The sequence below is a fragment of the Castor canadensis genome, chromosome 3 (genome assembly GCF_047511655.1).
Source record: "Castor canadensis chromosome 3, mCasCan1.hap1v2, whole genome shotgun sequence".
In the NCBI taxonomy this organism is placed as follows: Eukaryota; Metazoa; Chordata; class Mammalia; order Rodentia; family Castoridae; genus Castor; species Castor canadensis.
In genome coordinates, this window is record NC_133388.1 from 57,354,438 (window position 1) to 57,380,670 (window position 26,233).

Consider the following 26,233-nt stretch of genomic DNA (forward strand, 5'->3'; position numbering starts at 1 on the left):
GTACTAGGAGTTGACCCCAGGACCTTGCAACATGTTAGTCAAGCACTCTTATAACTTGAGCTACATCTTAGCCCTTTTGTTTTTATTTTGTCTTTTTTTAGATCATCTCAGGGACACTTTTGTATGGGGTGATCTGGAATTTGTGGTCCTTCTGCCTCCACCTCCCATGTGGATGAGATTATAGATGTGTACTACCATGCCTGGTTTAGAAGAATACTTCTGAGTGGATCCTGGTACGAATGCAATATGGGATTGCTTAAAGTGCTATGCTCCATGTAACACCCACATTCAGTGTACAAATGCAAGAAACTGGTGGTCTCTGAAGTTATTTGCATTACTTCTGTAGGTAACTGATTTAATTGGGTCACATACAGTGACCTGGGTCTGATTCCCTAACAGTCTCTGGGGCTAATATTTAGAGCACCTCCTCTTCTCTCTTTTTCAGTCATCTTTTGACTGTCTTTAAGGTTCAGCTCAGGCTCACCACCTGGAGGCCTTCAATAGCCATTGCTAAGTTGTGGCTACAAACATCATGCCTGTTTGGTCAATGCAGCCTAAAACATGGTGAATTCCAAGAATAAAATAATATCTTGGTTGATTAAAGTGGTCAATTATTTCATATGTGATCTATGTATTTTCATAAAGAGAAATACCCCTATTCAATTAAGTGCAATTTTTCTTATCACTGTTGTATAATCTAAATAAATATTCCATGCAAAGTGTGTCCCACTCTGTACTAGGACTTTGTTTGTAGCACTTATGTCAGTAGAAGTAATGGTGCATGTGTTGACCCATTATCATGTGTGTTTCTTGAAGGAAGGAACCATGACTCTTGTAAGTCCTTAAATGTATGATATTCAGGATAACGCCTAGCACATAGTGGGAGCACATGGCTGTTCTGTCAACTTTAATTTCAACTACAACTGAAATAAATAGAAAAATGACTGAGTTTCTCCAAATTTTCTCCAAACTCCAAATATTTCACTTGGGAATTGTTGAGGGCACGCTCCATGGTGATGGTTCTTCCCTCTGCAGAGATACGCATTATAAAGAAAATAAATCTCTGTATTTCCTGAAACTTATGTCCTAATGCTCAAGGTTAAGAAGAGTAAACCACACTGGGTGTCCACATTTAGTCTGTCTGGGTTTCTTTGTTAATGTGAGACCCTCACTTTTGGAGTGATTAAAATATTCCAATCTTGAGTACTGAAATACTCAGAGTTTAAAAGGCTGGTACAAATATGGCAGGGAAGCAATACTTCAGTACATGATAAAAAAATTCCAAACAAAAAAAAATCCAAACAAAAAAGACTCCAAACAAGGAATGTTCTGAGTGTCTACATTCTGAGCTTCCATCTGAGAGACTAGATGCAGCCCCATGAAGCTGCTGTGTTGCAGCTTCATGTAGATTCTGTGCTGCAGAATAATCTACATATAAAAGACAGAGTCCTAAGAGAAAACTTCCCCCATAGGTGACCAGTGAGTGAGCTTCAGAAATATCCTTTCAGAAATGCCACACATTGAGTTTTGTTTGTAGAGTGATTCTTCATTCCATCTAGTGAAGGTGGCATCTCCTAAGTAAGGGTTTCTCAACACTGTGAGTCACCCTTTGGGACCCTCTCAAAATGCTTGGTTCCTCCTCACATCTTGTAACTCAGAGGGTAAGCACAACCTCACACCCAGTAAAAATCATATGCACAATTCACTTAAGTGAGCAAAAGGACCTGGGTAGAAATACTGACAGCTATCCATATTCTAGAGCTCAGGGTCCCTCCCCCCCAGCAGAAGCACAGCAAAAAAGAGAGGGAACTGCAGTGTGTTATGCCAGTGTATTATAGGGACGGATAAATGAATACTGTGCTCCAGATTTTCTACAGCAATTACTTCTGTAACTCATGTATAAATGCACGTTTTTTTTTAACCATTTCAGTCACTTCCCTACCGTGTTTGAACAGGGAAAAATACGGTCAACAAAGTGGACTATGTACAGCAAACATTAATTATTTTGATTATAGAAACAAATCGAAACAAATCACAGCCACTCCTATGTTCCCAGATTTTCCATACTAATTTTGACGAATTAGTTCCCGACCTGTTCTAATGTAAATTAAACATGGTTTGGGTTTTTGTAATCATGAATTTTTTAAGCTTCTCAAACAGAGCCAGCTCTGCCCTCAATGAAAGAGCCTGTCTTTCACAAAAAGGAAAAGATTTTCCAAGCAGTTAACTTTACGAAACATTACATATAAAATAAACTGATCTCTGACTCCTAGTGCTCCTCCTCCTGCCAAAGTCTTCATCTGTTGTGATGACCATAGTTCCACTAAAAATGACAGAAATGGAGAGGAAACCATGCCGCTTCCAAGAGCTGTGGCCTGTTCTGCCCTCTAGCCAAGCAGAACAGATCCTGGAAGACCTTGGACGGCGGGAGGGGTAAAGCGTGTCATGTAATTACCGCAAGTCTAAGGTGGTAGCTGACCCTTCGGCGGGCAAACGCAAACCGCGACACCAGAAACAAATCACGGGCACTCGCCCCCGCGGAGCTCCGGGAGAGCCAGGCAAGGGCCTTGGAGGGGTAGGCTGGAGGCCTGATGCTGCCGCCTCGCAGAGCCTCTCGGCGCAGTCCATACTGATGAGCTACTCGGCTGACACAGAAAGGCAGAGCCAAGCAGGAGCAGAGGAGGCAGAAGAGGCGCGGAGGAAGGCGGCAGAGCCGCGCACCCGGCTTTGACGTCGCCCGGCTGCGGCTAGCAGCTCGCGCTTCAGCACGTAGCGCACAACGTGACCACACACAGCCTCCCTCTCCGGCAGCCCGTCCGCCTGCGCTCCGCGATCGCCGCTTCGCCCTCTCCTCCAACTCCCTCCTTTCGCTTCCGCGGCGCGCACCCCCGCGCAAACCCAAGGATTCCGGCCAGCGTCGGGACCCGGGCGCTCCGCCGCCCAGCCTGGGCACCTCTGCTGCAACTGCGGCCCGAGCGGCGGCCCCCCCAGCTGGGTGCCCTGCGCAGGCAGCCGCTCCCCTGTTCATCTCTGGATGCCTGCACTCCGTTAGCCCCAGCGGGGAACCCCTTCTGCGGCTCCCTCCTCTAAACTCCCGCCAGTCCCGGCCGCCCCCACCCCTCCACCTGGCGGGGGCGGCGCGGAAGCATAGAGAACGCGCGCAGTGCCGGTGGGCACGCGTAGACGTGTGTGCGGATCGCTTCTCTGCTTGGCAGTCTCCTTCTCTTGCAAGTGACGGTGCCTGGACTCTGCTTTCGGCTTCTGGAATTGGTGCGGCCGGTCAGAGCACCCTCTTCGTTGGCGGGGCGCGAAAGGCTATTTTGGAGAGCGGTGGCGGTGTTGGCAGAGGCTGGGGCTGGTGCCTGAGAGAGCTCCAGACGCACACTCCGCTCCCCGTTGGACCCTCTCCTCCTCCTTATCTCCCCTCCTCCCTTCCCCTTCTCCCTATCCTCGTTTCCCCAGCCCCACTCCTCCTCTTCCTCCTCTTCTTCCTCTCCTGGCTCTGCGATGCGAGTCTGTATCGTGTAACAGGATTGGCGTTGCAATGGCAACTGATGGAATGGGGGAAGGCAAGACAGCAGGGCTGGGGGCTCCGGACTGCGGGCGGGCGGGCCGCTGCCGCTGCTTGACGCTCCTCTGGGGACCTTCCCGAGTTACTTTGTAAAGGCGAACCCAGGCGAGAAAGCCCTGCTCTGTGCCCCGGGTCAGAGGCCACTTCCTGCTTCTCGGCTGCCCAAGCCAGGCTCATACCGCGAGGTATCCCCGGTCCCCTGCCCGCCACCGCCGCCAGTCCAGTACTCCGTCGCTGCTGGCGCTGCGGAGACTGGAGCCCGCTCCCCTGACGAACACTTGGCCTCACTGCTCCTTTTCCCATCACCGCCCCCTGCTCCTCCCCGGCGTCTGCGATTTTCTCAGGCGCCCGGTGTGAGTGCGGCGTGCGTGTGAGTGTGAGGGTATTGTGTAGTGGAAGTGTGCGTGTGCGTGTGCGTGTGCGTGTGTGTGTGTGTGTGTGTGTGTGTGTGAGTGTGGGGTGTGAGGGGCTCCTGCGCTTCGCTCGCGGCCGCCGCCGGGGAAGGACGGACAGACGGCGCTTCCTCCTTCGGCTAGCGGTTCCCGGGCACCTCGACTCGGCCCGGGAGCGAGTGGAGCGCGCCAGGCTAGCCGCCGGCCTCCGGAAGGTCCCACTACGTCCCCCCTGGGCTGGATATGTTCATGTTCACGTGAAGATGGATTTAGTGTACGGTCTCGTGTGGCTACTGACAGTCCTCCTGGAGGGGATCTCTGGCCAAGGAGTGTACGGTGAGTGGAATCGCGACGCTATTGTGACCTTGTGATTGTTAGGCAAGATAGGCTGGTGAGCTAAAATGCACTGCTCGCGCCCTTCCGGAGCCCCTCCCGGCGTGGCATTTGATTTACACTTCATCACGTTATTGGGAGCGATAAGGAGGCAGCGAGCGCGCTGCGGATTGGGCTGTGAGCGGCTTTCCTGGCTCTTCTATTAGGGCTCGGAGTTGGGTCGAAGCGACAGCATCTCACTCGTGCGAACGAGTGGCTTTGTACTTGATTTATCCCCGCGGGGGATACGAGCTGAGCTCTAGCAGTCTTTGATTTAATAATAGTTTGGCCCCTTGCATGCCACGGTGTCAGTGCCGCGGCGGTTTCCTCCAAAGAGAAACCTGGAATTTGACCCCCGTTAAGACTCCTCACTCCTCTCCGCGCCATCCCTCCGCTCGCCCCCTCCTCCTTTCCACCTTTTTCTTTTTCTGTGAATGCCTACATGACTTGATTTTTCTGGCTCAGGAAGTGGGGTGACAGTTGAGTTGCGTTCTGCACCAACCGTTGCCATGAGCACTGACTTGGGGAGGAGAAATATCAGGCAAGATTTCTCAGTGCCAGACACAATTAAGGGACATGTTTGTGTGAATGGATGAGCAAATGCATGAATGAACGGATGGCCAGATCCACGTCTCGGCTCCAGAGCAGGACACCCCTACCACAGTCTCAGCTTTTTTCCAGAAAACCCAAATCCGCCTGGTTTAGGACCCAGAGAAAGGTGAACCCATTAATTGAAGGGTTTTTGAAGTTCTCAAAAAGCAAATCCAGATTACCTTGCCTGTCAGCCTTTGGTGTTAGGCATTACACACACACACCCCTTTGCGCCCAGTAATAGTGGGCTGAAATATGAGTCTTCTGGGACAATCAGGCAGTGCCGCAAACGAAAAAAGAACTTTTGTGGTCTCAAGATGTATTGGGAGGTTAAGGTTAAAGGGTGAAACTAGAAGGGACAGCAGGCAGACTCGCGTGCCGCAGGACATCCCCCTCACTCTCCACTCCAGCAGGGCCAATATTCATCGAATGTTTGCTGGAAAACCAACTCACATAGCCTTTGGTCTCACTCTAGGATTTGGAACTCGGCCCTGCAGAGGTAGGTCATTGGCTACCCCAGGGCCAAAAAGCATGCATATTTGTGGAACAATCAGAACATTCCTTGCAGACCCTAGAACTGACTGCGGAGTTGTCACCGCTTCCCTTCTGAACCTTGAGTCTTCAAACTCTCAGGGAGCGTGTAGTGCGCAGTGGGCCGATGTTTGAGGGTGAATGCGGTGATGCATCCCAGCCTTTACTCTCTTCTGTGGGTTCGGCCTTGGCTGAGCAGTGCTGGGAGCAGAAAGGGGTGGTCCCCAGCGGAGAGCTCTGGTTCTGCTAGTGCTCCATCTGCTCCCCCCCTCTTCTGTCTTCCAAATTTCATCCTTGGCTTGAGTTAGGAAACCTTCACTTTCTCCCACCACAAAGCATTTATTTCCCCTCTCCCACCTCCGCCTTTCCAAAGGAGAGCAACTTGCCTGGCGGCTGCAGAGCCTTTAACACCCGGGGCGGTTGTGGTGGGTGTGGGTTGCCTGGTGCTTGAGTGCTGTAGAGAGATGCGGAGTCTCCTAAGAGCTTGACTGACAGCAGCGGGTGGGGCCGAAAAGAGCAGGAATTCACTTCATGCTCTGGAGACTCTGCTGGACTTTTGTCCCTGAGCAGTTGAGAGAATCTGAGAAGGGGTGAAGACTGCTGGAGATAAAGCTTCCTCAATGTGCTGTTCCTTAGGCTGGGGCAGTCTGAATTCCTCTCACTCCTTGTCCAAGTTTGTACTTTTTTCTAATTGGTTAAGATCATCCCAGCTAAAAGAAGTTTTTGTTTTGCTTTTTACCTGTGTGTGTGTGTGTGTGTGTGTGTGTGTGTGTGGGGTTATGAGAAGTGAGGGGGTAATGAGTAGTGAGAAAGATTGGGAGGAGTGTGTAATACTGGAACTATAAGGATTAGAAAGGGATAGTTCCATCTTCCTGTCACTTTTGGTCTTTGGGATTGTTAGTCTGGGCAAATCTTTTGGGCAGAGGAAAAAGGGTAAGGTTTAGCAATGGAGATAACTAGGAATCAAAATAATAGTGAAAATAATCCTGTGCCCACGTCACTTATCAATAAAAGAGAAGGCTGCTGCACTAATGTACTGGTTGTTATAATGAAGATGGTGGTTGTTTTGTTTTAATGTGCGTGTGGCTGTTAGACACTTACCTTGGAATAGAATTAGCTTTCTGTGAAAAATATTAATCAGCATCCCTGGCCACAGTGAATGTCACAGCTATTAAGTGAGTGAAAATAAAACATTTATGTATTACTTTTCAAATCTGTTTTACACAACACAGAAGTTAGGTTCTCAAGGTGTGGCTCCTATTTTTCAACATCAACATCAGCACCACTATGGGACATGTTAGAAGTGCAGATTCTGGAGCCTCCACCAGAATGTCTGCATCAGAAACTCAGTGTGGGATCCAGCAATCTCTGTCCATCACCCAGGTGATGACTGCAATGAACACTAAAGTCTGAGGACCATGGTCATGGTCTTCACTTTCATTCTCTTGACTGGGAAATCATGTCCTTTGTTAACTAATGTAGTTTTATTTTCATTTTGTTAAAGAATTTATATGGAAGAGAACGGTTTATTTTTATTTAGTTAAAAAAATTGGTCAATTGCAAAGGATAAAGATAGAAAATTTAATGTGAATTTATAAAATGTGTTTTGAGCACTTTATTTGAAGATCTTTGGAAAGGATTAATTTTGAAAACAGTGCAATTTTAAAAAGAAACTTCAGAAACCAACATAGGAACTTGGCTACTATAAATGTATATATTTCCTATAATTACCAAATGTAAAACCATTCATACTGCACATGAGGTATTATTTCTTTACATTTTCATCTTGGGTCCAGAAAGAAGTTAAACACATTTTCTAGGTAACTCAGGCAGTCTCTTTACTATTACACATCCTGTCTGAAAAACTCTGAGCATGAAATTCAGATTAATTTTTAGTAAATAGAAAATAATTGTTTTAATGAATGATTATATCATCGAGTAATATAATCTTTTTTATATACTCATCTTAGCAACTGTGAGCAGTACTTAAAAGTTTCTGTTATAGAACTAGGAACTCATTGTCATTTGTCTTGGATATTGCTTAGCAAATCTAACTATAGTGGACAACATTTATATATGGTGTGACAGGTAAGGGAAATTGCCATTTAACCATCTGTCTACCCTTCACTAATAATTCTGATGTCATTAAAATTATTTTAAATGTGATTTGTTCTGTATATTCCTTTACGCATTTCATATCAGGTGTGACATTACAGTTATATAAGTTATTTGAAAACACTTCTGAAAGAAATATTGCAAAAACCTTCATAATAGAGTAGCATAAAAAGTCATGTGGATCTCTTAATAGTTTAATGGACATTTGTGTACATTTTAAAAATAATTCACTTTCTTAAGTAATATATTCTATTTTCTTAAATTTTAAAAAGTAATTTAAATTAAACATTCTCTCAAAAATGCTCTTGGAATTTCAAAGTTTTGTTCGAATTTTTTTCTTGCATGAACACATTATAACAATGACCTGGAATCTATTTTTGACATTATTAATTTAGTGTACTCACATTTCATTAGGTCTAAGATAATGACTTAGACATATCATCAGGAGTCAGAATACAAACTGCCTGTGTGTATGCTTCCTGAAAAATTGCTCCATTGACCCACATTTTGTTCTAACTTCTGATAACCAGGCCGTTAGTTTCTCAATGAGGTTAATAAAACCTTATGATTGCATTAGCACAGACAAATCCACACTCCAAATGAAAAGGCAAAATCAAATTCTGGATACTTTTAGTGGTAATGAAACCTCACCATTACTTGGTGACCTGAAATAGTTAATGCACTCTCTGAAAATAGCTTCCAGAATGTGTTAGGAGCATTTAATAGAGTAACTTCATCAAGCACATGTATTTGACACATTTGCAGGCTAGATTGACTCAATTCAAGTAATACCAGCAAATATCACACAATTGAAGCATGACACCTTAGGCAGTGGCTGAACAGAAATGAGTTGGTAGAGTTGAGAGCAAGGAGATAAGTGAGACAGGAGAATCTGGAAGAAATTTCAGACCTCGAGTGGGTTGAATCTGATAGATGATCCAAAAGGATAAGGCTGCTATTGAAGGTTAGCTGGTCATTAAAGGCAACCCCAGAATGTCCCGTCCTCATAGAAATGTTACCTCAAGACATGTTGATTGGAATTTTGTCCAATTTGGAGAGATGAGATGAGCTGCTTTTGACTGAGCCATATTTATTTAGGGTGTCAACCTGTAGAAGACTAGAGGGCTTCAATTAATGTCCTTAAAAATAATCTGAAGCTCTAATTCAACTGTAACCTTCTCTCTTCTCAATCTTCACCCCACTACTTCTTTGTATTCACCTACACTCTTGTATTGCTATACCTTGGCTACTATCACCACAAAAAAGTATCTGGGCCACCTGTTGTATTTTGGGATTATTTTTTGTCCATTCAAGGTTCTTTATGCTGATTGTTACTGAGATTTCACATGTAAAATGGGCAGATTATTTATACAATGCTACTTGCTCCTATCCTTTATGTCCCTGGGGAAGTCTCTAAACTGGCTAAAAGTACTTTTGACTGAGCAGCTTATATATCAAGGGCAAGGAATCATTTTATAGTAAATAAGTCGGTGATAGTGCTAAGGTTTGGACAATTAGGAGGCAGGTGTAAAGGCTTAAAGATTAGGTAATTCTGGTAAATAGATGTCACAAAAATAATTCTAGAAAAGCATTTTCCTTTATCTTGATTTGTTAATTGCATTGTCTCTGGTTCTGATTCTTATTTATGTATTACGATTTTTGTTTTATAGTTGTAGAACACCTTAAACCTTTCTTAAGAAGCAGAGAATGGAAAAACTTCTATGAAAGAGTTTTATTCTTTTACATTTATTATTTTACCGTATTTTGGTAGGGATCATGTGTATGCAATTATAGCACAAGTCTTATGAGTTCTGTTTATATCTTATTAAAGCAGTGTTGGGAACAGTGGTCTTGGGTTGCTTTCCAAGTGCAGAGGTGTTTTGCTATTCATATTCTCCAGCCTTTTTCTCATGCTTTGGAAGGAGTCTTGGAAGAGTTGGGCTCAACTTGTAATGCACAAAGGCAACTGCAAACAGCCACATATCCCAGCCTAATCCTGGAATTGAGCTCTGAAGCTTTGCTCTTTGGCAGCTAAAGTTGTGCTATCAGCTAGGGATTAAAGAAGGGGAGCTTTTCCCTACTCTCCTTGTTGGGTGTTTCGGGGGCATATACAAAAAGTTTCAAGTATGAATAGCTGAACTTTTTTATGTTCATTATGATTGCTATTAAGTGAATAGTCCGCCAAAATGAAATTTCATTTCTTTGCTTCAGTGACTGGCAACACAAATATGTTACTTAGAGTAGAGTGAACAAATGATTACATTCATAGAAAGATGTATCCTATTTTTTTTTCAGATACATTTAATAAATTTTTGACCCTGCAACATTAGACACAATGGTTTTTTTCTTATGAGACTGAGGTTTGAACTCAGGGCTTCATGGTTGCAAACAGGTGCTGTTCCGTGCTTGAGCCAAACCTTCAGTCCAACAAAATGTTTTTACCATTCTGTCAGGAAGTTACAGGTCCTATGCTGTTTGTGAAATTTCTTTTATCCAGAATCCAGCCATATTTATTGGAAGGATTTTTTTTTGCAAATTACCAAAAGTTCTCATGGTCCATTATGAAGGCATGCACTTAAATTCTTTTTCTATTTTATACTGGTACAACTCTGATTTCTTTCTTACTTAACTATACTACCTTCCACTGGTCCTATGTAAACAATTCTTGTGTCAGTTTCTTGCTACTTTTCCAACACACTGTACCATTTCTAATCTTATTTTTAAAACACTTTATCTCCTTTCTTGATGATGTCACTGATTGAATTGAGTAAAAATGATAATGTCTGTTTTACAATCCAAATCATATTTTCCCCACGGGTTTATAGTCACAGAAGATAATTTCAACCATTAGGAACATATTTTTGGACTGACATACATTTACTGTAAGGTTATCAGTTCATTCTTTGGTAGGACCAGGATTTTGAACTCCTGGCTTCACACTTGCAAAGCAGGAGCTCTACCAATTGAGCCACATCTCCAGTCCATTTTTGCTCTGGTTATTTTGGAGGTGAGGTCTCGCTAACTATTTGCCCGGACTGTCCTTGAACTGTGATCTTCCTGCTCTCAGTCTCCCAAGTACCTAAGATTGTAGGTGTGAACCACTGGTGCCTGTCTAAGTTTATCACTTAAAAACATATTATGGTAAGATGAAAGGTGTTGAAAATTGTCATATAATTTATTATTTCTCTTTTAGTATGCTACCTCTACAAGTTTGCATAAAACTAGGAGACATCTGTTTTTTTTTTCTGTTCATGGTCAAATTTATATTAAGGATGTTGTGTGGTTGCTAGACGGGATCAAGTACATAATTATTACCATTTTGTTGTAATGACAATGAGGGCAATACAAGTAATTGAGTAATTTTATGCCAATGCAAACATGTCTGCCCAAATGAGGAAGAGTTGGTTCATATCTAGTTGTCCCAAAGTCCTAGTGGACAGCATGTGTGGCAGCTGATATATCTGAAAGAGGTGAATAAGAAATAACAGCTACTAGAAAAATGCATGTGCCCTTTAAGTAATGGCAAAACAGCAAAATCATAATTTGTTTCTGAAGTAACGAGAACTTTGCTCAAGTGCATCAGAGTGAAAAAGAAAAATGTCTGCTGCCTGGTTGAAGGACATCTTCAGGGAGATTTTTCTCCTTTCCCCTGAAGGGAAAGATGAAGGGATAAGGTGTTCTTAAAAAGAGCCTCTTGTTGCTGCAAACAACAGTATTTTCCTTCTTATTAATTGTGTGATTTAGGTATGTAAAGAAAGATGGGCACAGGTTAAGTGTAGGGGTAATTTGGTGGTTTTCTGATTAACTGTGAATTGGGTTCATACATTTCTTGGGGTGGACTGAGGAAGAGAAGGCTAGAAAATACTTGAGGAAGATAAAATAGATGTTCTGCTTTACAGAACTGTGGCCAATGGGAAATTCTGTGCAGATTTAGATAAAGTTCAGCTAACTTTGGTCAACAAGTTAATGTATAACTGCTATGTATAGGTCATACAATTATATAGTAAAAATTGTGCTTAATTGTAAATTTAATTCTAAAACTAAACAGAAAAATCAAAAGAGGGTTCTATGAAAAACACAGGAACACATGTTCCTCAGCAAGAAAGCAATTAGAATTGTTATTGTGGTCACAGAAAACAAGCGAATACAGCATGAATTGAGCCTTGAATTTGAGTTGCCATAACACAAGTAAAGAGGAAAGAAAAGCCATTGCTACATATGGATCACAGCTGGAGGAATAGTGCAGAAAGAAAAAAGTAACCCTGAGATGTAACAAAGTATAAGTAATTTCTGCAATGCTTACTCCAAAAGAAAGTGACATCTGTCCTTTTAATGTATGTTGTCCTCCTCCAGAAGTCAGAGGATAGGTTGTAAAATACATTTTATCGTATGATGCTCTGGAACTTGCTCAGTTATTTTTCCACCAAGATTCTGAGTTGGCATGTGTTCATGAAGCCAATGGACCTGTTTAAAAACAGGACAGTTGTTTCTCAAGTTCCTGAGGGGCACTGAACCCAACCCACATCTAAACAAACTTGGGAAGCTTGGAACCTACACAGTGGCTACTTTGGAGTTAAAGTCAAATACTTTCTAAAGCTTTTTCAGAGTGCTAAAAAGATGGACTGCTCAGAAGTCCAGAATGACTTAAAACATCATGTTGTTCTTTGTCCTTTTTACTTTGCCCCCATGAAAAGGAAGGTGTGCGCTTTTGTTACTGTTTATTTTTCCTGTGCGAAGCAACATGATATGGTGGGAAACTGTTGGTTATGTTGGGCTTTCTTCTTGTTCAGCTGCTGCTTTACTGTATCACCTCAGGCAAAACCTTAATCTCTATCCCTCAGTTTCTATATCTAGTAAATTCTTACGAGGACAAACTGATGTAGAAGGGAAATGTAAGCAGTAGCAAGAATTTAAAAAGAGTAGTTGCGTTTTTATATCTGGGATAGAAGTGGGAAGAGCATGGAGAGCTTCCCCTCTTTTCTTAAAACACACACACACACACACACACACTCACACTTCAGATGCTCTAGCAATTGAACCTCATAATGGGATTGCCATTTAGTTTTTAGGACAGAATAAGGGGCCAGGAATTAGCAAAGAGAAGATAACTTTTTGTTTTTTTTTCCTGAAAAAACATTTAATAGGTAAGTCTAGTAGGAAATGACTCAAATGGTGTGTTTTTAAAACTATATGTATACAAGCATGTGCACTAAGATGCTGTTTGGTGTTGTAGTTTGTGTGCACATGTTGCTACTGCCCAAGGCTTGCCTTCTGTTCTCAACCCACACAATCCTGCAGTTTTCCTTTTGCTGGAAGCTAGCATTCCCCCTTATTTAAGAGCTCCAAAGAACATTAGTATAATCTAAACCTTATGGTCATGGGTAAACTTATTTATATCAATATGCACATGTGTGGAAATCATCTAGTCTTTATTCATGACTGTAAACAGACAACAAAAGTATTAGTTGGGAAAAATTTCTCCATTATGTGGAATGAATGATATTAACTTTTTAAACAATGTGCCGTGAGCATATACATGCAGTAGACTCTGTATTATGAATAGATGAACTTGCCAAGTACTTTTGGAGTTCATTGTCAGTCTTTCCTCATACCTCAGAGTTAGTGAAGTTATTGTCAAGAAGCAGCGTAGTTGATATATTTATCTTGCTTCTCTACTCATTCCTTGTTTTCTGTGGCTTACTCTATACCCTTATTGAGATTCTCCTCATCTGTTTCTTTTCTCCTTTTGGTAGTACTAGAGTTGGAATTCAGGGCCTGTGCTTGCTAAGCAAGTGCTCTACCATTTGAACCACATCCCCAGTCTTTTTTGCTTTAGTTAATTTTTCAGATGGGATTCCACAGGTTTGGCTTGGGACTGGTGTCAGACCACAGTCTGATTCTCCTATCTCAGTCTCCCTCATAGCTGGGATTACAGGTCTGAACCACCACACCAAGTCCTATTTATTTATTTATTCTTATTGTTGTATTGGAGTACATTGTGACATTTACAAAAGTTCTTACAATTTATCATAGTTGAATTCACCCTTTCCATCGTTCTTTTTCTTAATCCATTGACTCACATTTTTTTTTTTTTTGGTTCATGTTTCATGCTGATCTGTACCATCCTTTCCTTGTGACAGAGCTCATGTTCATTTTAAAGAATTTTCTGTCTTAGCCTACAATCAATCAAAGCTCAATCTTTGGTTAATACAATTCTTTCTTTCTTTGCATGGATTCATCTAAATGAACTTATCAAAGGAGGTGCAGCTCACTTCCATTAAGACCATTCCCTACAAGGTTGTCGATTACAAAATGGCATTGCCTCTGTGAAGACTGGAGTGTAGAAACCTCCCAGTCTTTCCCTAAAACAAGAATAACTCCCAGTGGACTAGAGCCCAAAATAATCTGCCTTGCTAGTCAGAGGCTGCTTCTTCTCTGCTTATTTACTCTGCCCCACTGTCACAATTCTTCTAACTACGGCAGCTGGCATTGAAAGTAGTCTTCTTCCTGCTCCACATGATTTGGCTGTGGAACTCTTATATTATTTCAGAAATCATCTTCGTCCTCATTGAAACACACTTATCAATGCCTTAACTGTGAGCTTACTTATGGCAAGTAGTGCTATGAAACCTTACCTGTCCCTTTTCAGAGAAGCATTAAAGAATACACACACACATATCCAAACACCCAGGCACACTGTAGAAATACAATTGCGTATAGAATATATGTACTGTACTCTAACATGTATTCGTAAATACAGATATCTTAACTACATGTGTATGTGTGTGTGTGCATGTGTGTATGTGTGTATGTGTGTGTGTGTGTTTATGGTGTAGGTGTATGTGTGTATGTGTGTATGAGTATGTGTGTTTATGTGTGTATGTGTGTGTATGTGTCTATGTGTGTGTGTGTATGTATGCATGTGTGTATGTATGTGTGTATGTATGAGTATGTGTGTATGTGTTTATGTGTATGTCTCTATGTGTGTGTGTATGCGTGTGTGTGTATGTGTGTATGAGTATGTGTATGTGTGTATGTGTGTATGTGTGTGTATGTGTTTATGTGTATGTCTCTATGTGTGTGTGTATGCATGCGTGTGTGTGTATGTGTGTGTGTGTGTGTTCGCAGAGTGGCTGTCACGGAGTCCAGCATGAACTTCATTTAGGTTAAGCTCAATGAACTAGGTGGATTTTCTGCCTCCCTTACAAAGTTGGCCCTGATTTAGTGTTGGCAGTAGGGTTTCACCTCGGGTTCATTTGTTTTTACATATCTTTTGTTATACATTCATATTAGTTTTTCCATGAGTTGAAAACATTACCATTAGAAACATCATATTACTTCACTTTCCTTTTTTTGCAGTTTACAGAACAGAAATATTTCTTCTCTGCAAAGCAGCAGTACATGTGCAGTTTACTTTCCCTGCACTATAGTGATGTATACACTTGAAGCCTGGCATCACTTGACCAGCTCTGCTGTTCATTAGTCAGGCCTTTAGAGTGTTTTTTTTTCTTTTAAGTGAAATTTTAGTGAATCACATGTATTGATATTATATGAAAATACAAAAATACATCCACAAATCAAACTTAGCTTGAGTTATTTGCCATTTTTTCCCGTTTATTGAAAAAAAATTTAACACAAGGTAAAATATTTTTTTAATAAAAAATTGCCATTTGATAAGTGCCTACTCTAAACCATACCTGGTATTAGGAATTTTATAAATAGTACACTATATTCTAATAATTAAATGAAATATATTCAAAATTTGAAACTTGTAATGTTTAATAAGTATTATATAGTTAGTTCCTGTTGACTAAATTTAGAATCAATATGACATGTAAAAACAAATGTCTGTATGTATTCTTATATGTATTATTTTTTCATGGATTTATTTTTTTACTTCTTTTAAAAATTTATTTATTTTATTGTGCTGGGAGTACATTGTAGCATTTACAAATGTTCTTACAATATATCAAATATATTATAGTTGAATTCATGCCCTCCATCATTCCTTCCATTCCTGGAGTAGTTTTAACAGATGTCATTTTTCCATTTGGATACATGTGTACACAGTATTTCCACTACATTCACCCTCCTACATCCTATGCCCACATCCTCACTCCTCCCACTGTTACCAACCTCCAGACTGGACCTGTTCTGCCCTCCTAATCTCTGATTTTGTAAAAAAAAATGATATTTTTGTTTGCTTAAAATAGCTATACATATTCAGTTATGTCAGTTTTTATACTTATTGTGATAAAAACATGAGGTTTGCTTGCTTATATTGTGATGTGCATGAACTTATCTCAAACAGTATGTTTGAAATATAACCAGGATGACAAATTTTTGCTTTTTGCCCAAGAAATTGTGTGTGTGTGTACAGCTGATGTTAGCCCTTTATACTGTACAGAATTCTTTCTTGGAATAGAAAGGTATTATTTATACATAGTATGATATTTTATACATATATAAGATATACATATATGTATATCTCATTTTAGTATTGGAATGCCTATGTAGAGGACTCTAGTATAATTTATTTTTCAACTGATAGGATATTTTAAGTTTATTCATAATTTGTAAGCCATCAAAAAGGAGAAATGGCTGTACTAAATATTTTTGCAGTAGTAGTTACATTTCTCTATGTAAAATAGTAGTCACGGGCTTATAAAAAATAATCACTGTCAGGTGTATGACTTTATTTTCCCCCAGGCTGAATAACAATCAGTGGCCTTGGAAAGATTGATAGTTACATGTCATATTTGGCCTGATTTTTGCCTTGAAATCCCTCTGGGTATTGCTTGAGCATTTTTTGCATAGAGTTAATTGAGGAAACTATATCAGCGGATTTCTTTTCTTGAAAACCTTGTTGTGGTCAAGATTGCAAGCTCTGCCCTTCTCTCAGCTTCCCGTGAGTTCTTCAAGCCTCAAAGCTTACAAATTAGTGCAGCTTAGTGATTTGCTTTAAGCATTTAGCTACAGCATTTGCTACTATAAAAATCATTTTTTCCTATGCTTTTTGAATGCAGTTATTGTGTCATATAGTATAACCCTGTACCATTCTGGCTATTGTGTGATTGATACAGCAACTGCTTCGATAGGAAACCATTTCAAGAGAGAACAGGAAAGGTATTATGTTCAGAAGTAGTGCCATGCATTTTTAAGCAGCTGATGTTTTCTTTAACTAATAACCACCTCCCAAATTTTCAAGGCAATTGAGTCTTTAGAACTTTAACTCTTAATTCAGTCTGGCTGCAAGATCAGTGTCCTGAAATTCATTATATATTCACATTTCACAACTGGAAATTCATTAATTCTATAGTTTAACTGTATTGATACTGTATTTTAAAGCCAGATCGCTTTATTTTAAGAAAATGGAAAAGCATTGCTTTTATGAAATCCTTCTCTTCACAGTGATTTCTTACTATGTGAGCTAAATACTTGAAATTAGTGGAATACAACTTTTTGAACACTAAAATTTATGATATTATTGTCAAGTGGTATAGGCCATCATGTATTTTATAATCAAATATTTCAAATTAAACTGTAAACTTCTGTGAAGAGATAGAGTAACACATGAGTCAAATCCAAGTTTAGAAGAGTTTAATAGATTTTGTTTTTACTACTTCACACATTTAATTCTGTATTTGGGAGTACTTACAAAATAATATATGTGCTTTTTATGTCTTGCTCCACTTCCAACTTTTGCATTTTATGACACCCTTAGATGCATGCTCTATTTTGGGTGAAGGTGAATAATGACTTAATCATTGAGGTATAAAATTGTATGCCTATGATTTAAACACATCTATATGTTATGATTTATCATATTATGTGCTATTAACTATTAACAATAATTTAATTGAATGTTTATAAAAGCTGAAATAGACATTCTTAAACAAAATAGAAGATGAAATAACTTGAGTCTGAAAATACCTATTTTGTGACAAAAGCTGAAGTCTAGGTTTTCTTAAAGATTATACTGAATTTGATTTAAGAATATTTTCTGGTAGCATAATTATTGACTATTTCTCATTCATTTTTACATAGTTGTCATCTTCCCAACATATACTATGACACTGTAGAGGTCTTAACATTATAAGTGATAGACTTAGCCTTCTACAGTTGGGAAGTTATTGATGAAGAAAATAAACGAAAAATTGTGACTCCAACTCCCAGCAAACTCTTGTTCTCTACTCTGGGGGTGGGGGCAGCTGGGGTTGCATGGATAAGATCAGATGTGTTATCCTGGTCATAGTCTTAGTCTAGATAAATAAGCAGAGTCTGCAGGAGTAGGTTTATTATTATCATAGGGAAACAGAAGGCTCCCAGATCATTGGAATAAGTAGAATAGGTTAAGGCGGGATACTGTGTATCATGTCATAGATTTGCTTCTTGAAGGGAGATTTACATGCAGGTGGTTTACTAGAGTGCTCTTGGAAAGAATACCTTTAAGGGAAAGAGAGGGGCTGGGATGAGCACAGGGAGAAGATGCACCATGGTTCAGTTGCAACAAAGTCCTATGCTGAGTGGGTAAGATACTGTGAAGCTAGGTTGGACCTTCAGAGATCTTCCAAATAGAGGAAAGGTCCTTTAGAATTTTACCAATTACTGGATATATGATGTTCTGGGAAAGGGACAGTATCTCTGATGAATTGGATCCCTTTGATTGAAGGCAAATTCTGGGAAGAACTCGGCTGTGTTACTGTTGTCAGCAGGTAGTTCTAAGTTAAGAGAGTAGATGTCTTCGTGCACGAGGGTTTCTGGATGGTGCATCCCATTTTCTAGACTTTACTTCTTGTGCTTCTCCATATGTATTTGCTCATGAGAGTTTAATTAATAAGAAAACCAGTTGTCCAGGAGTAGCTTCTTTTCTTAGAGAATCTTATAAAGGGAAATTAGTGGGACAAATTTCAGCCCCTACTGTTGTGCCTGGCTTCAGAACCATGGCCAGTAAAAAATTCATTCTCCTTTTCTAGTACTTCTTTCAGGTCCACCTTACTCACAGCTAGTACTCTGATGATTAGATAGAAGCCAGAAAGAATGATCCTGCAAGGCCTAAGATCTTGGCCACCATGCTTTTCTCAGACTACAGCTGATGCATTTGCCAAGTTTTGGTCAGAACAGGGTAAGGGAGCATGAACATATATTTAAATGGGTTATCTTCAGGCCAGATGTCTTCTCCTCTGTTCACCTTACCTAACAGAGGTCCTGCCTCTTGCAAACCATGAGGTTAATTATTGCTGCCTGAAAGGCAATCTTTTCTTTGCTTACTTTTGGGCTTTTGTGTAATTAGCTCAAAGTGAACAGGTAATAACTCTCACAGGAGTTTGAAACTGATGCTGTTGCCCCTGGTGGAATTATATTCATTCTTGGAACCACAGCATCTCAGCCACACAGAGTTCAGAATTCTGGGTACAGGAAGCACAGATACCCCACAGCTCACTGGGAAGTAACTGAGGGCCTTAGATATTTGCAACACTCAGCTCTTGGGCCTGCACATTCTACTTCGTGAGGACACAGCTCCATATAATCGTCATTAATTAGGGGTATGTCATATTCTGGAGGTGTGGTGTTCAGCATACTCACTTTTATCTTTAAGCTGCTATATGATCAGTTTCTTCAAAAGACTATTCTATCATTCTCCCAGGTCAGTAATGATTGTGGATAGTACGTGATGGAATGGAACCAATAGATTCTGTGATCATCAACCGTTGTTCTTTTTCTTTTTCTCTTTCTCTTCAGGGGATCCCTTTGTTTAGTACAATTATGAGATGTTATTTTGGTGAATAAAATATTTGAAAGCCCTTGAATTGAGATGTTTGCTGAGGCTCTGTAGGCAGGAAAGATAAACCCATATACCAAATATATTTTGGTTCCATTCAAGATGAAAAGAAAAAGTGAATGGAGTCCAGTGTACCCTGTCACCAGCAAACGGCTGTCCAGTCTCTTTGATGAGTAGCACGTATCAGGGTCCTTTTTGCTGGCAAGTGGAACATTAAGCAGCAGCATTAGCTGAGTCAACCTTGATGAATGGGAGTCTTGCTATTCAGTGTCTGCGTAATGTTCATACTTTGCACTATGACTTGTTCCTTCTTGTAATCACCCAACTAACCTTGAGGTGGTTCGTGGCAAGCTGACTAATGTCCATTGGCTAAGTTACGATGTATACTTAGATGTTTATGGGTTTATTTTAATTATTATTTCTCTGTAACAAGCCACCACTACTTAGTGGTATATAATAGACTATTATATTTATGAATTCTGTGGGCCGAGACTTTATATATGGAATGGTCAGAATGGTGTATCTTTTGATACACAATTTTTGGGCACTCATTTTCTAAAATTTGAAGATGGAAGGTGACTTCACATCTGGATTGGAGGTATCTTTACTCCATACATGGTAGTTAAAGGTCTAACTGATACCTGGCACCTCCACTAGGTTGATTGGTGGAATGTTTACACATGGCTTCTAGTATGGGTACTCCCCTGGTTTGGATTTCCTCACTGCATGGTTGCAGATCCTAAGATCAAATGTATTGAGGGATACAACAGTTTCTTGGGATTTTGCCTTAGAAGTCACATATATCAACTCTGTGGTATCTGTTGTTTGAGGCAAAGACAAAGGTACACTCAGGGGAAAGGAAAGATATGTAAATTCCATCATTTAATGGGAAAGTGTCTATTTCACTTTTAAAAGAGGACTTGTGGACTTTGAGAAATTGCTTCCACCTTCTTTAGAAAATACATTCTGAAACACATTTCATTTGTGATAGACCTCTTTTGGTGGTAATAACATGGCATATGATGTCTGTCTACTTTGTGCCACTCCCAAGGGACGTATACCTGCTTGCCTCTTCCCTTAAGTTATTGTCACTGATCTTCTGTTATTCCCTTTTCTAGGCCTCCAACTGAAAACCAGCTATTTTCTGCTGCAATGGGGCTTTGTATATTATTACCTCTGACACTTCTTCTTCCACACAAAATATGTGATCCTCAATGCTCTGCTCTTGGGCAGATTTTCCTTCTTTTTTTGGTGTCTTTGAACAGCTTTTAGTGGGGTCCTGTGGGAGCTGAAGTACCTTTTCTCATTACATTATACATGGATCCTACTCATCTGTGAACCCAGCTGGGATCTGGTGTTTATGAGGAACTTCTTGTGAAGACATTCGTATGAGTTTAGAGAAGTGAGTCAGTGTATCAGGGCAGATGTAGGAGTCTAGACCACTTGCATGTAACTTGCATTCTCTTCCTACTTGTGCTCAGCCTCAGATGTACCATTTTAATCTCATAATGGATGAGTATAGGACCTGTATGATCTTATGAATTGGTCAATAGAATCTAACTTACAATGAACATTTTTGGAAACACCGTCTCTTAAGAGCCCATTTTCAGGCACTCTGCCTAAAAAAGGTTCAATAGTACACTGTAAACTTTCCAGATGATTTGTAACTCTCTATTGCAAATGGCCTGGGCTTGATTTTCCTACTGGAGTTTGCAGTAAACTTAACATGGCATCTTGTGTCACCAAGATACTTATCATATCATAGAGTCTGTGGTCATCTGATGCAAGCTGCAGGCTTTTTTTTTTTCCAGTGAAATCTGTATCTTCTACAAATTCTTTGATTACTATTGGCCTCATTCCCAGCCAAAATCCTTCTTTGTATGTGGTAAATAGGTCAGAGTAATATTCCCAGTTTGTTTTCTTATGAATTAATGAGGTCTGGTTAGGATTTTATTTCCATCATATTGATCAGAAATATGAAATGCAAAAGTTTGTCTTTCCCTTTGGAAGTTTATCTTTATATATCTTAGGTTTTTGGCTGGTAAAATTTTTACCAATGATGAGTTTATTTCCTATGATCTGAGCACTTGTGTCATTTACAAAGTACTTTTCCCTTTTTGCTTGTCTAATCTATTTTACGGGTGTCTTTGATATAGTTGAGTGCAATTGTAATTTTTTTCCTAATATCCAGTAAGTACAGATTCTTTCTGACTATGTCATGGCAGGAAAAATTTATTAAAGGCTTGGGTTAGCATGGGAGATGTACACTCCTGTTTGTTCCAAGTGCTGTTTGTTCAAGAAGTTCTTCTTGACATAGATGGAAAAAAATGATTTGATGGATCACTTGCCAGGTACCATGACACAAATACGTATTATATGCTTTAGCAAAGACACCGCAACTACTAAGCACCTGCATTTGGGGCTCCTACTTGCTTAAATTTGTTTAAGCAAGTCCAATCTCAACTTTCAGCATCCACCTGGTGGTTGTGTCCATGACACTTGTTAAAAGTAAATGAAGGATATAATAGGAACTACAGCCTCTGCCTTCTTCAGGTCTTAAAAGATGGTTCTAATATATTCCAAGGTTCCCTGAACGCAATGCAGTCTTTAACTTACTGTCTTGTCTTAAGATGGAACAATAAGTAATTTAGAGATTCTCCTTACCCTAGCTGCTGATTCAACTGTATAACTTCTTATAAAAATTGCACTAATAGTGTTTTTGATAGTTTAGAACCTCCAAGGAGTCCATGGGAACCTAGGAACTGTAATGATATCTACTGTCAGGTCTGACCTCAGCTATATGGAGATCCCTGTCAACTAATGTAGACATAGTCAGCTGTTAAGTTTTCTGGCCTCAGCAAGTATATATATCTGTATGTTTTTCTACTTCTCTTAATCTTTAACAAATATTTTTAGCCATTCAATGATAACAGTGTATTGTTTGGTCTGGTTAACTCCACTTTTTTTAGAGAGTCTGGTGATAAGGAAACAATATTCAGGATCTACCTCTCCTCCCAATACCTAGTTGCTTTGGTAATATTAAAAAATGCTGTATGGTCATGCATAGTATTTCTACATCTTTCCAATCATGTGTTTGGTTTTCAAAGTTGTTATTATGGGCTGAACTTCATTCATCCAAAATTTATGAGTTGAACCTAGAAATCTCTGTGTGTATTTGGATGTAGTGCCTTTAAGAAGATACATAACATTAAGTGAGGATGTATAGGTTTTCCCCTAATCTTATAGGTTTAATGTCCTTATAAGAAGAGACATGAAGATGGAATTCAAATAGAGGAAAGGCCTGTGAGCACACAGTGAGAAGACAACCAATTGAAAGCCAATCAGAGACCTTCAGAGGAGCCAATTGTACTGACATTTTGATCTTGAACTTTCTATCTACAGAACTGTGAAGAAATAAATTTGTTATTTAAGCCACCCACTTTGGGGTATTTTGTTATGACAACGTTAGCACACTAATATTAGAGTCATTAATAGAAAATTATTATAATAGCAGAAATTCATCCTGTTTACTAGGAATAAAATGGATTCTGGATTTCAATCACCCTTTCTATACATGTCACAATATTTATGACATTTCTATTTTACCTACTAAGGGGTGTGATATATAACCAAGTTCACCAAGTCTATACTAGCAATATTATTACACCATGTCTTGGGGTTTTTCTGGGCTGGTATTAAACCCTGTATCCTGAGAGGGTACTCCCACATCAAAAACTCCTCATCCAACTTTATGTCCCTTCTTATTTTAATCTTGCCCCCTCAAAGTCCATTCACTTACCTACTCTTCCTACTCCTGCCATTCTAATTAACTCCACCTTTGTCAGAGTACTGTTACTTTTCTCTTGGGTAATATTAACACGTTCATGGATGGGTTATGTTGTAACTTAAATCTGATTATTGCTTTGGCTCCTAGTACAGGAATTAGTAGATTCTAGGTAAACTTCTCATTTTGCTAGGCAGAAGTCTCTGTATCAGTGGACTCTCAGTTATTCAAATTTATGTCCCATTATCTGTTGACCCAACATCCCCAGAAACTAACTGAAAGTTATTCTGACCACTGACACATGCTAGTTATGTCCTGGGCCCTTTTTGGCCATTGTTTCTTTCTTCTCTTTCAAGTGTAGCACTTCCCCAGCCAGTTGTGACTTTCCCCAACTTGACCTTTTGGCCAATAGAAAAGGTGGTGAAAAGTCCTGCATGGACTTAGGTCCTTATACAGGGAAGAATTATTTGCTTTGTCTTCAAGCAAGGGAAAGCAGGAAGCACTTGTGTCACCATAAGGAGTCTTCTGTGAATACACACAATCCATGAGAACCTGATGACCAAGGCTTTTGAGTATATCAAACCAGATATTCTTTTCCTACATCTCTAAGTCTATACATCTTCCTAATTTGGGCCATTACTTTGATACAGCAGACTTTCCAAGTGAATCCAACTGTTTCCAGAGCTCTTCCTTTCACAATGAAGTTCTGGATCTGATCCTCAGGAATTCATTAAATTTTTTTATAGAAATGAAATTCTTCTCATTGCTGACAAGGATGCTCTTTTGCTGTAACACATCACCTTATATTGATTATTAGATTAGTTTTTTTAACAGATTATCAGTGATTGAAAGCAATACAAATTCTGTTATAGCTCTGCAGGTCAGAAGTGTGACACGGTTCTCACTGGACTAAAATCAAGGGTTCATCAGAGGTGTACTTATTCTGGAGGCTATAAGGGAGCATTCCTTGCTTTCTCAACTTCTGTAGGCTTCTTTTTATCTCTTAACTCATGACCTGTGTCCTTTCATCTCCAATATTGCTAACAATATCAAATCTCTCTGTGCCTTCTTTCTATATTCATAATATCCTCTATATTTTATTTTTATTAACATATATTGACTGTACAAAGGGGTTTCATTGTGATATTTCCATACATGAATGTAATTACTTTGATCATATTCACCCCTTTATTACTTCTCATTACCCTCCTTATCTTTTATAATTCTAATGACTTTTATTCTATTTTTGTACATGTATATAAAGTGTTCCAATCATATTCACTTCCCCCATTACCTCCTCCTTTTGCCTTTCCACCTCTCACTGATCCCATCTCCCAACAGCCCCTTTTTATACTCCTGTCATATATTTTAAGATCTAGATTCTGCATATGAGAATGTAATTTTTTTTCTCAGTCTTGACTTATTTCACTTAACATGACAATCCCCAGTTCTATACATTTTCCTGAAAATGACTTAACTTCATTATTCTTTATGACTGAATAATATATGTGTATATGCATACATACATATATTTGGACTTGGACATTTTGGGGAAGAGGTAGATGGAGAAGTATTTTGCCTATCACCATAAAGAACTGATTTCAGATTTCCATTGTCTTTCTCAAATATATGGGTAGACTTTAGAAATAGCCATCTAATTGTGTGTTCCTTATAATTATTACATGTGCCATCCTCTCAAGCACCTGAGACATTGAATATACATTCTTTTGGCGTATCATCCCACGTCACCTATGGAGGTCAGAGAATGGCAGGAAGCTCAAGTGAGCTCAGTCAGAGAACACAGAAAAATCCCAGCGAACAATTGTTGCTTCCACAGTGTTCCCTGATGGATGAAGTCTACTTTCCTAGGACATTTCATTGTTCTTGTTTCTTGTGTTCCATAGAACATTGCTTATTACATTTTAGAGACTCTTAACTGTGGCAAGTTCAAATCTTAAGGTGAGAATTGCCTCCTATCCAGCTAAGATTCTTTTTTGGATGTTGAGATCCTGCCAGGACAGCACTCATACCCACAGTGACTCCATGAATTGGTTTTTGGAACATGGGAAACGACAACTCAGAGAATGGTTGTCAAGGAATACTTCCTTCTTTCCAGCCTATATCAAACTCAGACTTCCACTTACAATTTTGGTCACACATACTAACTCTAGGGACTTTTGAATCCTGATTTTTGAGTCTCGAATTGTCCTTACAATGAAATATTTCCTTTCTACATAAGTAATTATCAGTTACTGGAGAAATAATATATGCGTGTATGTATGCTTGTGTGTGTAGTATTGAAAAAAATCTTTGCAATTTTAGAAATTGTGAAAGAATTATGAGGTACTTTTTTTTAACTCAACGTCTTTTTGCCTGGTTTACTTATGTTTTAGATCACTTGTTTCAACTCAGGAAATATTTATAAAATCCTGAAACTATTTTATTGCCATCTTTATGAGTTTATTACATGTGAATCAAAGCTTAATTCTATTTAAAAACATGTAAATATTATTAATACTGAGTAAATCAATATTTCAGATAAAAGGAAATTTATACTTTGTGCTTTTTCCACCTTTGGATTTAGTCTCATTTATAGAAAACCTAAGAACATTCATATGTTAAATGATACTTTTATTGCTTGTTATGTATGTGTAATGAAAGTTCAGGTTTCTTTGTGAATAATTTATAAAGTCTATAAACAATTTTGTTCTCAGGAATAATTTATGAGAGGTTTATTGGCCATATTGAAGTTTTCTGTAAATAGCTACTTTTTTTCCAAAATATTTTAAGAGGTTCCAATAGTACTTTATGGTAAAAATAAATAATAATACCTTCTAATATAGAAATCTATTTGCTAGATAATGCCTGTCTGTACCCCTTGTTAGTTCTTCTTCTTCTCCTTAATCACTAGATAATAGAGGTCCTCAGAGTTCTGTCTTTGTCCTTCTAGCTCTCACAGTGTACTCTTTTGCCTTGGGCAGTTTAAATGCCATTCCTGTCTGATGACATTCAATCTTACACCCCATATCAAATCTTTGTTCTGAGTTCTGGATGAATGTGTTGTGACTGCCTCATGCACATTTCTACTTAGTGCT

General features: G+C 39.4%; 2 protein-coding genes across 3 annotated transcripts in view; both read left to right on the top strand.

The window, feature by feature from the left end:
• Positions 1-825: 825 nt before the first annotated feature.
• On the top strand, positions 826-3,986 carry LOC141421401 (uncharacterized). The gene is made up of 3 exons (XM_074066968.1): positions 826-834; positions 2,475-2,558; positions 2,655-3,986. The coding sequence occupies exons 1-3, from the start codon at positions 826-828 to the stop codon at positions 3,627-3,629; spliced, it is 1,068 nt and encodes a 355-aa protein (XP_073923069.1). The 3' UTR covers positions 3,630-3,986.
• Positions 3,987-4,081: 95 nt separating this feature from the next.
• Mdga2 (MAM domain containing glycosylphosphatidylinositol anchor 2) overlaps positions 4,082-26,233 on the top strand; it is an 815,899-nt gene continuing 793,747 nt past the window's right edge. For both annotated transcript variants that reach the window (XR_012446173.1, XM_074068038.1), the window contains exon 1: positions 4,082-4,299. Coding sequence is in view for 1 of the 2 variants with exons in the window: in XM_074068038.1 (XP_073924139.1) it covers positions 4,227-4,299 (73 nt within the window). In the remaining variant the exon portion in view is untranslated. The remainder of the gene's footprint in view (positions 4,300-26,233) is intronic.